At 49.1% G+C, this 15,087-nt stretch overlaps 1 protein-coding gene across 4 annotated transcripts in view; it reads left to right on the forward strand.

Annotated features, from left to right (window-relative positions):
- The window catches only part of LOC106745461 (serine/threonine-protein phosphatase 4 regulatory subunit 1-like), a 148,194-nt gene that overhangs the window by 47,508 nt on the left and 85,599 nt on the right, over positions 1–15,087 (forward strand). The window contains exon 1 of one of the 4 annotated variants that reach the window (XM_014621077.1): positions 9,121–9,960. The exons of 1 other annotated variant lie outside the window; for it this stretch is intronic. In XM_014621077.1, coding sequence (XP_014476563.1) covers positions 9,883–9,960 — 78 coding nt within the window. In that variant the 5' untranslated portion in view covers positions 9,121–9,882. Of the gene's footprint in view, positions 1–9,120; positions 9,961–15,087 lie in introns of those variants that run through there. 2 more of the 4 variants (XM_014621076.1, XM_014621079.1) reach the window with 2 other exon arrangements.

Genomic DNA, 15,087 nt, shown 5'->3' on the forward strand with positions numbered 1-15,087 from the left:
GAGAGAGAGAGAGAGAGAGAGAGAGAGAGAGAGAGAGAGAGAGAGAGAGAGAGAAGATTCGACTCGCCGCGAAGTTAGCGAACCGTTAACAGTGTCGCGTGGCCGTTCGTTACGTAGTGGCGTATTTACATCTTTCACGTACTGCCACTTATTATGCCGCGCGGCGAACGAAAGTGCCGAAGTATCTTAGTCGGCGGCTCCGGGGGGAAGAAAAAAAGGAAGAAGAAGAAGGAAGAAACCGAAGGAAAAAGAGAGTACCGCGAGGAGAGATGGGACGAGGGTTGGAGTCCGGGCACGTGACCGGAAAGCGGGGGGCAAAACGGCGCACGCGCCGTCGTCCTCCACCTGGCGCATCACCTGCTGCCCCCTGCTTAAGCCTCCCTGTCTCCATCTTTTTCTTCTCCGTTTCTTCTCCTACTCTGTGCGTATCGCGTTTACTACTCTCGTTTTCTCTCCGTAGGCCTCTCTCACTCCGTCGCGCCTCCGACGACTCCGCTCAACCCTCCGGTTGCGCGTTAAACTTTCCTCGCGAACCGTTCGGCTTCCTCTCCCCTGTGAATCCGCGGGGCAAACGATATAATAGAGTCGGTGCACTTTTGCGCATTGACGCTCCGTGATCCCGCTGAAATGTTCATCCGCCTGTCGCGAATCCCACTGGACTCTCTTTAGGAGGAAAAATTAACCCTCGATTCGGAAATCAAGTCGAATCGTTTAAGCGCCGATGAATAATTTCTCAGAGCAAAGTCCGCAAACAGCCGGAAGTTACGGCTTCTGTCTTCTCATCGCGGCCATCTTGCTCGACCGACGTCAGAACCGAGGAGGATGAGTATTCAAAATTTTTTCCAAGTATGTTAAAGGTAAATGTGTCCGTAAAACGTTAAAATAGGTATGTCCGTGAGGTGATACTTGCGATCGATCGAACATAAAAGTGTCCCTTTGCTCGGGTAATCGATAATCAGCCGTAAAATTAACGCGACACCTACTTTTCAACTGGGTAATTTCGTCACGTTAATTTCACTTCACTTCACGTGCCTTTACTTTATTGTACTCATCGGAGCCAAAGGGCAAATTTCCGGAGCGTTTCACGAATCTAACTCGGTCGATTGCGAGTGTTATTTCACGGGTGCATTTCCTCGTCTTTATTTCAACGTAATTTCGCCGCCGTCGACCCGAGCTAAGTTAATCTCTCGATATCGAATTCGCGAGATCAAACGTTCCTCGGGTCGATCATTTCGGCAGGATCGCACGGAGTTTTAAATTAGCGACGGGGTAGGGATTATTCTCTATGCATAATTAACCGACAATGCCGCGAGGATGATCGGACTCCTTGCTCGAGACGATGACGATGACTCATAATGAGGATGACGGCGAGCGTCGTGTGATTATCGAGTGAGTCAGGAGGTGCGCCAAGAGGAGCGTGTAGCGCCAGGTGACAGACGCCGTGTGCCTTCGGATGCTTTCCTGCGTGTATACTTACTCGGGGTGTCCTTAATGAGCGAATTCATCCATAGCGCACAACGTTTACGAGATGAAACTTATTCTCGATCGGCGGTTTAATCTCGTTCGCTTGTTCGCAAGCGATCGAAAGTCCCCCGATATTTACCCACCGTAGAACATCAATGCGGAAGCGATGAGACGCGCGCGATTTATTATTGCAGCTCGCGCGAAAATAATTCCTCGTTAATTATTATTTTTCACGCGGATGTGTTACATCGGCGAAAGCGCCGATTCATCAGCATTCTCCTCTCCGGATTTTCCCGTTCCGAGCTGTCGAGGCTCGTGGTTCCTCTCTCTGTGAGTCCATAGTCCTAGTGACGTCAGAAATGAGGAGACACGCTCAAAATTCCTGCGAGTTAGGTCGACGTGAAGATGTATCCGGAAAATGACTTTGTCACGATCTAAGATGACGGGATCTTCCGGAAAAGAATCAAAGGATATTCGGGATATCGGGCAATGACGTGCGAGATCATTGTCCTGCTCGCGGCAAGCTGGCACGTAGAACACAGCGATGCCGATGCCAAAGACGCCTTCTGCCAAATCGGTGATCTTTCGTGAATATGATTGGCGGAGGTGCGAAAAAGAAAAGCCTTCATAAATAGTCGATGGCATTAATAACGAGCGAATGATCCCTCTATTCATTTCTCCGCACAATGACTCGACTACTTTTTACCGGGAGCTTATTAACGAGCCTTCGTTTTCTTTTTTTTTTGTGCGTTTTGCATAATATATGCGGGAAGAGAACACGCTAATATTACCGACATTTATTTACTTTAACTTTTACACAACCACTAAACCAACATTCTTTTATTTTTTGTTACAGGTAAGTCTTCTTCAAAGTAGACAGATTTTTTGGATTGTCGAATCCGCCGGGAGCGTGATTTCGTCGTTTGGAAAATGTGAGTAGCGAACCGTCAAGCGGAGAAATTTACTCTCTTTATTTATTTATTAACGAGGAAACAAATCTGTCGAGACAGAGCATAAAAAACTATGCGTATAGATGACGGAGACGAATGAAAGAAAAATCAGAAATATATCGTCAGAGAGAAAAATAAGTAACGCTGAAACGTGCTTGATGCATATTATAAGGTAATTTCTATCGATTACGAATATGTGATTAATATCGTACTGAATAAACACTAAATTCTCGATCCAGTAGAATCCACCGGTTTTCGCAAGAGATCTAAACTTTCTCTAGACAAAATGCTTTATTAGATTCTTCGCACAATTACCTTCGTTTCCCATAATCTTTCATTAACGCTGCATCTGTAAAAATTCGTTATGCCAGAAAAATAGGAGTTAGAAAATACAAGCAGATCGAATTGAATCTCTGTCGAGATGTCTGAACTTTCAGGAGGATTTCCCTACAAATTGTGTATCTGAAAAGCTGATTCTCCTTATACCGGAGCGTGTTGTGCTCAGAATCGGACTCGCTTCTTTTCGGACCCTCGACTTTCGAATTGATCCCCCATCTCGCGTTATACGTTGTAATTCTTGTGTTTTGTCGTGTCGCATATTTTTCTTTTTATTACGTTTTTCGCTTGGTGTGAGCTTTCACCGGGCCTATTTAGCAACTTATAAACGACAATCTCGGCGCGGTTGTCCGCGTAACGTTGAAAGCGAGTGCAATGGTCGCGTTGTGTACGTGGGAGTTGGTGTTATTTAGGTCACATCGACCGTTCTCTCTTTCCTTTTTCTTCCTACTCCACCACCGTACAGACACCAGACACACGATGTACTCCCCTCCCCCCCCCCCCCCTTTTTTTCTTTTTTTTTTTTTTTNGCTTTTCTTTATTTTATATGCTATCCCCTTACGTCTCGTCTTCGTTCATGTATCTCGCATGACGCACACTTGCAACTTAATAATTGCAAAATGAAATCACGCGCGGAGAATAGAAAATAACCGTTCGAGAGTATCAATTCCTCTGAAACATCCTTTGACACGGCCCCGACGCTACGACGAGTATCGTTAGAAAGCGTCAATGCTAAAACGACATTAATAATAATAAGTAATTGGAAGCAACCAATTTTGAAACAGGAAGGGAAAGGAACCCAACGCAATTATTTCCGAGCTTATCATCACGGATCGTCACATTCACGGATGTGATATGATATTTAAGCGATTTAATTAATTATGGATTAATGATTTCAGAAATCCACTTGACTAATTATAGAAATGAGAAACCTCGATCGTTTGCAAACGATTTACAGAAAAGTCACTCCTCGTGGCCGCGCGCGCCTTATCAGCGCATCGTTTATCGATACTCACTTTCAACATCGGTATCTATATCCCTCGTTTGTAATATCGTCGCTGACGTCGGAATGTCGATATTTTCCATCGTCAGATATCAGCGGCCGTTCTCGGCTCCACGGGCTTTATTTATTCGTACGGTATAAGGTCGCGCGTGCCGATTCCGCTCGGGCTTGAATCGTCGTCGCGCGTTGTGAATGAATTCGTTATCTGAGAAAACGGTCGCGACCCGCTTCGTGGTGCTATGAACCGTACTGTGCGGTAAGGTCAGCCGTGTCACGAGGCACAAAACGCAACGAAGCAGGCGTTGTTCGCGCTCGATGCATCACCGCGCTCTATGCGTATTTAATACGCGCGCTCGCGTCCCTTTCGATAGCTTCTCGCACGCGCGTTAAGTCACACCCGCTTTCCGCGATCGCACACCTGTGGTTAAAGTACGCGGTGTGCGCTTGTCAAATGCGGGCGAGATGAGAAATTTGAAAAACCTTATCGTGCAAAAATCATGAGATTCCGCACCCTGGAAAAGTATGCTTGGCATTTGCAACTGTAATTCTGCGCGATGAGACGATTATAGTCGGGAGTATCATTCTGTAACGAGTTTTATTATATCATCAAAAATAATAATCTTACACGGAGAAAAGACTTGGTTACATTAATGGTGACAGTGAACAGATTTACCTGTTTTGATTGGAGAAAACAGAATTCCTATGAATCAAATTCGGCACTTAGAACTGGGAATTCCGCTTCCCTCGACAAAAACGCGGTTCGCTCATTCGCTTATCACGTTTATTCAAACAATTTTCCCTCCCCGTGCCAAACTTATTTACTTTTTGTCAGGACAACAACAAAAAATATGGTCGGCACCGAGAGTGCCTACAATTTTTTTCAGCGGGATTAACCGTTTTGTTCTCTCGGTGTAGGTCTCACGTCGATTTCATTTGACGCGATTGAATGTTGTTGTGTAACGGGAAGCATCTTCTGGTCATAAAAAGAGAGAATTGCGCGCGTATGCAAATTATCATTGCATCAACTGAACTTTACCGTTTCATTGACTCTGCACGAAAATCGCGTCCGAAGGCGGAAGGAAGGCGATGCAATTTTGCCCGACGTCACGCGCGCGAATTCTCGAATTCCGTCCGTCCCGCTCTGAAAAAGAAGTCTCATTCAGCGATTCCTGATCTGCGATCCGTGTACATCGGAGTACCGCGTGAGAGATCAGTCGCGTTCGTGACGCGCGAGATCGCAACGTTTAAACCGTTCGCGCTGGCCAGCGCGAGAGCGCGATTCAATGTCGCCAGAAGCGGTCAACAACAATGTGTAACCGCTAAAAATACTCGTTTCCTTTCCGCTCGGCCGTCGTCGTTGTCCTCCATGCGGGGCCCGTTCATGACTTTTCGTCGTGACTCCCTCCCCGCACCGCCGAAAAGCAGCGAGTCCGCCGCGCGCAGTCGGTCACGGCGATCATCAGCGACGCGTTCGGAAACGCTTCGCACAAAATCCGGACTCGCGAGTTCGTTTCTCGGGGATACCGCGGATGAATATTCCCGGGGAAGCGACGTCGCAGATAGGAGAGAGACGAATAATCGACTCGATGAAAGAGAGAAGAAAGAGACCGGGGAAATGGGAGATTCTTCTTTTATTCCGGGCCCGCAATGTCGAGTGAATATTTTGCCGTTTCCGCTTGATCGGTTTTCCTACGGACATAGTTGTCGCTGAATACGAGCTTCGAGCTTTTCTCCGACGACCACGAGTCGTCGTCGGACGTACGTACGACGGTACGTCGCGGTGAACGTCACCTACAACGGCGCCTACAACGGCGCTGTCGTCAAATATACGTGGAATCTTCAACGCGTAGGCGTGACGTTATCGCGCGATTCATTCTCACGTCACGATGAGAGGAGTATACGTACACCGCAGATAAGGGGAATCATTAGCGGCACGCGTGAGAATCCCCCCCCCCCCCNGATAATGCCGCGATACTAACGTCTTTACCGTGGTGGATTGATTAACAAAATGTAGCGCACGAGCGATCGAGAAACGTAGCGAAACTCGAGGGACGACAGATCGAGAAATGACATCTCGATGTCTCGCTCCCGAGCGAGCGAAAACTGCTCGATGGCTCCTTTGATCTCCCTCCCGAGCGGTCCGAGTTGATCGTTCGTACAATTTGGCCGGACTTGGTCGTGCGTTATTATAATTACATTTGATATAATGACCGAGTTACTATCGAAAGCGTTCTGAGCGAGTAGCTGGGGCATTCAAGCATTCGAAACAGTCTCGTGTCTCATTGGGAACAGGAGAGATCGCAGTCGTCGGCTAAATGATATCGCTAATACGGCACACCGTTGTCCAGTCACTCTCCAGCCATTCCTTTGTCATCCGGCAACGATTTCGATTATTAGCGCAACCAAGAGATTCAGTTCGCTGTTTGAATCATCGAACTATACCCGGAAACGTTCCTTTCATCCGTCGCACACTGGCCGGAACGTAATCTTACGCATAGGTCGAGTCATTCCCTCGTAGTATATCATTTCACTATAGATTCATCAGGTTTTCAAGTTCGCCGGAATCAAGATTACGAATCACTCGGATGGGGTTTTGAGAAAATTTCTGATTCATTCTCGCAATGAGTAACGACGAAACCGGTTTTTCCTTCCCCTCGTATGTGTATCGTGAAAAAACACCATCTTTACTCACGGATGATCCAACCGAGAGAGAATTTTTCAGCACGAATTACCCCTCCTTTGTTTTTTTTCTTCGGATTAAATTTCAAGTGTCTTTCGGAGAGTCGGGGATATTTCGTCGGGTGAAGATAATCTCGATCATCTCGATCGTGAGTTGATTCTGCTTGATAATTTTCTCGATAATGATTTGATTCCGCACGGCAAGGTTGGCGCGAATCAGATTACGGCAAAAGTGCCGGCGAACTTCGAAAAACGAATGTCTAAGACGAATGTGAGTGAAAGGGAAACTCTTCGTTGTCGAGCGAAGTGCCGGGAAAACTTTCTGTCCGGTCGACATTGGCATATCGCAGCCGCGAGTGTCACCAAATAGCGATATCGTGATGCACATGTATTGTCGCGAGACAAACGTCATGTCACGCGCGTGACGAAAAAGCAGGCAAATACGTACACATACACACATAGAGAATGTCTCACTTCTATCGCATTATTTTGTAACAGCAGATTCTCCGAAGTATTTACAGACGATTTTGCCTTGGCGAAAGTTTCGGGGAGGGTAATTGTTTCTTTCAGCTTTTAAATTTTCAGCATTATGCATCTTCGCAATCAAGTCTGAAATTGAAATTTTGACCGGAGCAAGTTATCTGAAATTAGCTTAGTATAAAAGCTAATTTCAGGTGGAGGAGCTTGCTTTGATAAACTTTCAATTTGAGGCATAGATAATTTCCGTTGACATTCGTCACCTTCAGATAGGTGAAATTTTTGTAGGCTTAGTGTTGAATGTTTAATGGACGTTTTATCCGAACCCGGGATTATAATGACATCCTACTTAGCGGGGAAACGATATTGAATCGATCGTTCGTTCACCGATACACCGGCCGCCGCGACTCGTAACTCCCGGCGTGCTAATCGTGACAAAACGGTGCCCCCGAATCTCTCGACTCGTCGATCGCAGTTTCGGCGAGAAAGTTCAATTACGCGTGAATCGCGCTAGTCGCCACGAGGACGCGTGACGTCTGTCGCGACTCGCAACGTCTACGTCACGCGTCACGTTACCTATCTACGTAGAAGCTGAGAACGCAGCCGAGGTCGTTTATCAAGAATAATAATAACTGGTGGCGTCCACGAGGAAATGAATTTCCGCGCGGTCGTCCGAACGTCAAACGAGCAGGCGTGCCGACGCACGTCATCGAGGACCGATGGGATATCGTACACGGGGCTATGATTCTGGAACGCCCGCGTCGCATCTTTGCTAAAGCTAATTCCGAGACGTGCCCACGACCATTCATCAGGCCAACATGTAATAATCATCATCATTTTCATTCTCGGCTAACGACTCTTGCCTATGAATCAACAAATAATTCTTATCGAGCTCATAAAATAATATAATCATAGTTTTTCCTGGATGCTACGAGTTTTTAATATAGTTTTAAAAGTTCGGAAAAAACCACGGGTTTTTTTTCCATTTTCCGCGAAAGAAATCGAGGAAAACGTGGAAAAATTAAAGGAAAATTCCGGCTTTTTCTCAAATTTTTTTTCCGTGAAGGGAACCGAATAAATCCACGGAAAAAATGAAAGGAAAGAAAGAAGTTTCTTTTAACTACAGTTTTTATCTGCTATACGATTAAAACCGATCATTATAGATCGAGAAAAAAAAATTTAATATTTGTAACTATAACCATCATAGTGAAAGAATTATAGCCAGGAGAACTATTTTTCTAGTATTGCCGGTACCAATAATAAATAACCTTGCATGTTACTACTATTGATTTCTTTCTCAAGTCACAAAATGGGTCTAGCTGAGTCCAAAAATAACTATAATCTGTCCCAGTGCAGAAATAATTTCCGAATGAACGATCCTTTTTCGGCGATTTCTCCCAACATCTCGTTCTCCGTTCCGACATCCTCCTTCCCCGTTAGTATTTCGCTTTCTTCTTCTCTACTTCACTTCGGAGTGATAAGCAGCGATACCGGAGATTCCGAGGAAAACGGATGTGTCCTCGCAGCGCGTGTTTACCCGGCTCTCCGAACGCGCGATCACGCTATTCACGGCGTGCATCCGTTTCTTGACCTTTCGGGATCAACGCATCCAATATCGTCGGCATCGTAAATATCGCGTTCTTCGCTTATTACGCTCGGCACCACCTATCGATATAACCAACGCGGCGAGTAAAGACGCGCGATTCCGCCGGCGATCCGCAAAACATCATTTCCCGTCGGCGCGTTGTCATCGTCGTCGTCGCCGCCGTATTACGCCGCGACTCGGCCCCCCTCACCCTGCCCGCGGGAGCGCACACGAGCGTCGGTTACGTGTGCGCGCGACGGTCGCTTTTATCGCGGCGCGCACGCACGTACGTGCGCGCACACATACACAGTCTCGGGCCGGTACAGCGCCACCCCGAATACCGGATGTGACGACACTCGCGCACTTGGCCCGACGCACTCTCGAGATGTCTGCCCTACCCGCCCCTCTTCGCGTTTCTCGCTCGGCCGACGCGCTCGAGAACGTTGCCTCCCTTTCTTCCCGCCGTCCCGCGCACACCAGTTCACCGTCGTCGACCCGCTATTTACTCTCTTAGTTTCGGCGCTGGCCGGCCGCGGCGTTGGCCGCGCTCGCATCCTCGAGAAGCGTTCGGTCGACTCGCGCGCTGCGTGCCGAGGTACTCCGCTCCTTCTCTCTCTCGCTCATGCCGTAGTTGCACGCGGCTTCTCGCGCGTGTCTACCGCTATTTACTGCGTGTTATGTACATCGTCGTGTCTCCCTCTCTCTGCTACACGCGCGCGCGCATCCTTACTCGCCTCTTCGCGTATATCTGCCCTACGGCTAGTTCACGACGTAGTTCCGCGAACGCGAGCGAGCACGCGGTGCCGTTAACGTAAACTACGAGACGGTACCGAGTCGTTGGACGAGGATAAATGACGCGTGGCGAGGAGGAGAGAGAGAGATACTTCATTCGCGGCCATTTTAACCGCACTTTGCGCTAAGCCGGGCCACCCAGTGTGTAATACGAGAGAGGCCGCGACACTGCGTGTGCCAACGTCGCTGCCGGCCGTCGTCGCCGCCGCCGCCGCTACCACCGCTCTCTCTAGTCTCGGCTCGAACTGCGTCTGTCGGCCGCGCTCCTCGCTTCTGCGCACGCGAGTCAGTCGTGCTGCGCATCGGCCGTGCGAAGCGTTTTGCGCCTTCTCGCCGCGATCGTCGCGTCCTCGCCGCCTGAAAAGTCGGCCCATCGAGAGTGAAAAAGACGAAAACGGCACGAATCGAGTAATCGTCAGGCGACATGGCTCGGCCGGCGGGGAAGGACCGCGTTGTTGTCGCGAGGGGACACGCGGCATCCCGACGATTTCGCGGTACAGTGATAGTGCGGGGAATAATAACACGGGAGGGCGTGCGACGATCGTCGCGAGGAGGCGCGTCGAGTGAGCGAGAGGTGCCCCCCGGGTGAGAGAGAGATGACAGATCCGTGCGGACGAAAGAGAAGCGCGAGAGGACGGGACGCCGCTGAAAACCCTGGGAGACGCGAGATGCAGGTAAGAGAGAGATCCACGAATACCTGAGCGGAATTGAGGAGAGGAGAAAAGGAAAAATACGCGTCGTCGTCGCGGAGGCGCGCGCGCGACCGTTTTCGGCCGCGCACTCGCGCGGAGAAAGAGCGCGCGAACGGCCCCGCCGGAGTTTTCCGCGCGACGTAGAGGCAACCGCGTGACACGGAATCTGCGCAGTAGGTAGGTACGCCGTTGATCGCCGCGAAACCCCGCGGCGCCGTTCGCTCGCTCGTTGCTCGCCGGCCAACGGAGAGACGTGCATGAGAAGAAAGGAAAAAAGAGAAAGAAAAACGGACTTATATACGCGGAGCTCCGCGGAATTACACGAGTTTGGCCGCTCGGATTCTCAGCGAGTCGACTGTCACGCGACGTCGAGGAACTTTCCCCACGCTCTCGTTTACCTTTGCAATCCGAACGTTCGATTTCTGCACGCTCCGACGCGATTTACCATCGCGAGCAGACGCGAGATAGTCCGACTCCCGGTGCTCCAGATGATTCACTTTCGGCCGAATCCTATTCCCAGCGTATTCCCTGAATTGCGAAAGTGGAGCAATTAGACCCAATTGCTTGGGAAAATTGCGTCTGTCATGCTTAGCATAATATGAGCGAACGGGCCCCGCGAGATGCGTTTTTCCTGCTTGGTATCTCGCGTTTTTCATCGCCGCTTGGAAATTCGCGATCTTGCGCGCGTTCAACCGTGACCGGAACCGCGAAGGTTACCGATAGAAGTTCCGTATGATTGCTCGAAACTTTTCTCTATATCTACCCCCCTCCCCCTTTCTCGTATTGAAATCGACACACACACACATCACTCCTAAAATTTATTCATTAATCCTAAAATTTCTTCAACGTGTTGCATCGAACAATTTTCGCTCGGCATCTTTGTATTACAATTATGCATATTTGATTCACACACACACACACAAGCATGTTTCGATATTTTAAATATCCCTGGAGAAATCTAACTTTCTTCCGCACCTATGTGTGTGTGTGTATATGTGTGTAATTCCGCGAACGCGCTCGATCACGTCACGAAGAGCCCTCGCGTTCTCCCGATCCGTACCCTCGTTCGCGCACCCACGAAGCCCCTGACTACGAATGACGTGGGCGACGCGACTCGGTGCTTACGTAATTCTCAGCCGATAAGGCGGATAATGATAAGCGTCGTCATCGTCGTCTCTCGGTAGTCGTCTGCGTCTGCACGGTCGCTGTCGGGCGCGCACGGGTTTCTCGAGCGGGCCAACGAGGAGCGGCGCCTCTCTATTTTCGAACGCACGAGTCACATACTCATTGTGGTCCACCGACGCGACGACGCGTCCGAAAATGCCGCCGAACCGATAAAAATGGCACGAAGTAACCGGCGGGATTCACGGCTGCTGCATGCAGCCGGTGCGATATCCGATATCCAACGGGGGAAGGTCGTTTTCGAGAGACGAACTCTCGACGGACGTCGTCGTTAAAGGCGGGGTCTGCGACTGAGAATTTAAGCTCCGAGCCTTAAGAAATTCACCGATCACGATCGATCGTTCTTCTATGGCTGAAATCTTCGATTGTTATTGGCCAATTTCTTAAGGTTCCAAGCGTCTATCGTAGACTAGGACTTAGGTGGTGTCCCTAGGAAGGCGATCTCTGCGATTGGATATCTCTCCATGACGAGTAGTCGGCCGGTGCTTCTCCGCCGATCAGCCGTAAAAATAGGTGGCCGTCGCGCGACATTCGCTAGTAGATACGCGGCCTCTCCTCGAGCCGCGTACACATTCACGCATGCCGCGGATGTCCCGCCGTCCCTTCTTCTTTTGTAGATACCTGTCCCTCTTTGGGATGCGGTGCGTCTTGCGGAACATCCGTGGACACGCGTGCACGTAGCTTTATTCAGAGGCAGAGCCGCGAACGCTATCCGGAGGATATTGCGAAGACGTCCAAACGGCGTCCCGATACGTTGATGTACTCTTTGGATGTTGACACCTTGGCTCGAAACCTTGACGACTCTTCCATCCGCCCGTATTTCGACTTTCGTCTCTGACTTACTCGATTTTTCGTCCAACGATGTGACATTTTCTACGTATCAGCTACGTATCAGTTATTTAACCCTAATCGTGCTCACTTCTTTTTTGGTACCTTAATCTGACATGCAAGTCACTTGTGTCCCCGTTTGTCGCAAGTTTGTAAAAGTGCTGGTAAAAATGTATAAGATGTCGTGTATATACTTTGAAGTCTGTAGAATAGAATGATCGCTCGCGAGTGTCTTTTTCACCGGAATCTTTTATTTTATTGAAAGTATAAGGGGAAAAGCAGTGAAAATATGAGCCGGCTGGGGTCCGTAACGACCCCAGTGCGCATGATTAAGGTTAATATGCTTTGTTAAATGTGATATCATATAGTATTTTCTTATCATATTCGACGCTATTGGAATGAAGAGCGCATTATGCTGTATCAAAAGAAGTTAAATTTAATGGGGGATACGGAGAGGAGGAGGATAAATCGGGTCACGAAGGACCGAAAGATTCGTGGAAAAAAATGTAGATACGTCGTTAAATAGAACAATCCTCTAGTTTGGTTACCGATGTTGGCCCATGCGCGAACTAACAGCTCCTGTCAACATAAGAACTACCTGAAAATTGGCCGTGTCGTCTGGCTGCCACCGGTCGACGCCGGCGCTCTCGTCGCCGCCGCCGTCCTGCGGATATCGCGAGACTCAGAACGCGAAATTCGACGATCGTATCGATCATCGACATTCGCCAAGGTGAGCTACGACGGCGGCGGCAACGACGGACAAGCGAGAGTTCCTCTACGAGCCGATGACCTCCGTGTCCAAGGACGCACTCGCGTTCCAGGAAGGCAAGGTCGCGTTTGCGAAATAACAGAGTTCTCCTTGGGGAGAATGAGACGATCTCTCTCTTTCTCTCTCTTTTTTTCCCCCTCCCTCCTCTCCTCCCTATCTCTATCTCAGTTTCTCGCGTATGCGTGTGTTTACAGCGTGCTCGTTTTCCGCCGCATTTATTTTCCAATGAATTCGGGGTTCGAATTTTCCTCCGGCGGGAACATCGGGACACCGATAACCGGAGTTGAAGAAGTGGACTGGAAAAGAAGAATTTTATGAATTAAACTCGAGGGAGATAAATGGATGCTAAAAGTACGCTCTCCAAAAACCTGTTCCGCAGGCTGTGCCCGCGAAGAGGTTGTAAACAAACCTTGTTCCTAGAGGCTGTGGTGCCTCCTCTCCCTCCTCGTGTCGCCGCGCGTTCCCCGATTTTCCCTGCAATTAGTTTCCCCGATGAATTTCACGGAAATCACAGAACATTCGAGGACTTTTTCCCAGTTCTCAACGTTGCTCACGAAGTGTCGTGTTAATTATCAGATACCTGCATATTGCATATGGTGATCCTCCATCTTGAGATCCGTGCGACGACCCGTCGAGTCGACGTGAAGGAAGGAAGGCGAAGATATGAGATACGTCGAAAAATTCTTATATCCCTCTGCAGAAGATGAAAATATTACGCGTCGCGGATGTCCCATCCCGTCTGATGCGCCTGCCTGTGCCTCTCCCTCCTTCATTTATTCGCCCGGGACATTGTACGTTTTCGCGAAATCGAATCGAGGCCACCACCGCCTCGAGTCTCGAAAATCGGCGCGGACCTCGATAACGTGCTCGAAAGCGGACCGTGACTCATCGAGTTGCGACGCGACGCGAGAACGAATCATTCTCGGCGTGACGCCGAGATTCATTGCTCCGCGCATGTTAGTAGTGTTAACCTTCGCACGCGCAAGATAGAAAGACAGAGAGAGAGAGAGAGAGAGAGAAACTCTCAGGCCGTTATGAAGAGACGACTTAGCGCGCGTCACGTAGTTCGCAGTTGCGAAATCGGCCCGCCGAGTTTCATGCATCGGTATCTTTCATTCGTCCGTGTTATCTCCAGCTGCTAATCCGGAAGCTTCTCTCATCGCGGTAACGAACGTTCGCGAGAGAGACGGATGTCAGTGGTGGGGGTCGGACTTGGCATGGCGGACGGATAAGATGGCGGCGCGGTGGTAAGACACGTGAGTGATCTCAAATCGTCGCCGGCTCGAGGAAGCATCGGCTGTGTTTTTCACGCCGTTTTTCGAGCCGATCCCTCGCCGAGTCGGGCGTCTCGCGCGCGGATTCCTCGTTCCATCGCGGTCCTGATAATCGGGAAAACGAATCCGACGTTCGACGTCGTTTAACAATCGTGGGCGTCGGTCGTGAGAAAAATCACCCGAGAGGGAGGCGACGTGATTTGCGGAAATCGATATCGTCGATTCCACGTGAAATATGTCTGTCGCGTCATGAAGCATCTTCGCGAAATTGTAAGTCAACGTTGGGAAATTGGTAAATATTTCTTAACGTCGCTTCCCCTGATCGTCGCATCTCTTCTTCTTCTTCTTCTTCTTCTTTGAGAACTCGTGCGTTGTGCGTTATGTTTTAATTAATCGAAGAAAGTCACGATATCTCTTAGAATAACGATAAATTTCACACTGCTCAGCCCGAAACTGGTCGTTCTTCCCGCAACTCCGTAGTAACCCGTTGTCGGCCCGCGGGGATAGGTAACGATATTATATGCTTAAGGGCGAATGCGAAAGGGGTGTGTCCGAGAGCGTCGGACGTCGGAAGCTGTAATGGAACTTGATCGATGCTTTCGCGGAAAAGTCGATGCGGCTAAAATAAATTAGCACCCTACGAGGGACTAAAATTGTAATATGCCATCGAACGGCCGCGTTATCGTGCTCTCTTAACGGCTCTATCTTGATTTCTCCGCTCGTGCTAACGGCACGCCGCTTTCGTAATTGTTCACGTCACAGAATTCAAACAATACCTGATGTCTGTGCGTTCTCCGTATCTCAGATTCAAAGTCGGAATATCGGAAAGAAATATCTCAAATCGTCGGGTGTGTCCCTTCAGTTGGGAATTCTTCACGGACAAAACAATGTTCTGCTGACGTTGAGCGGATTTCTCAGTTATTATGCAGACGGCAAGGAGATTTACATGGACGGAATAATTTTATTGTTAACGTAAAAACATTTAGTTGGCATGACCAAGTTATTTTTCGCTTTATCCGCATATCCAGCAAATAGCAATTAATACTCTTAACAAAT

This window comes from Dinoponera quadriceps, unplaced genomic scaffold, assembly GCF_001313825.1.
Source record: "Dinoponera quadriceps isolate SergipeBrazil2010 unplaced genomic scaffold, ASM131382v1 scaffold1280, whole genome shotgun sequence".
NCBI lineage: Eukaryota > Metazoa > Arthropoda > Insecta > Hymenoptera > Formicidae > Dinoponera > Dinoponera quadriceps.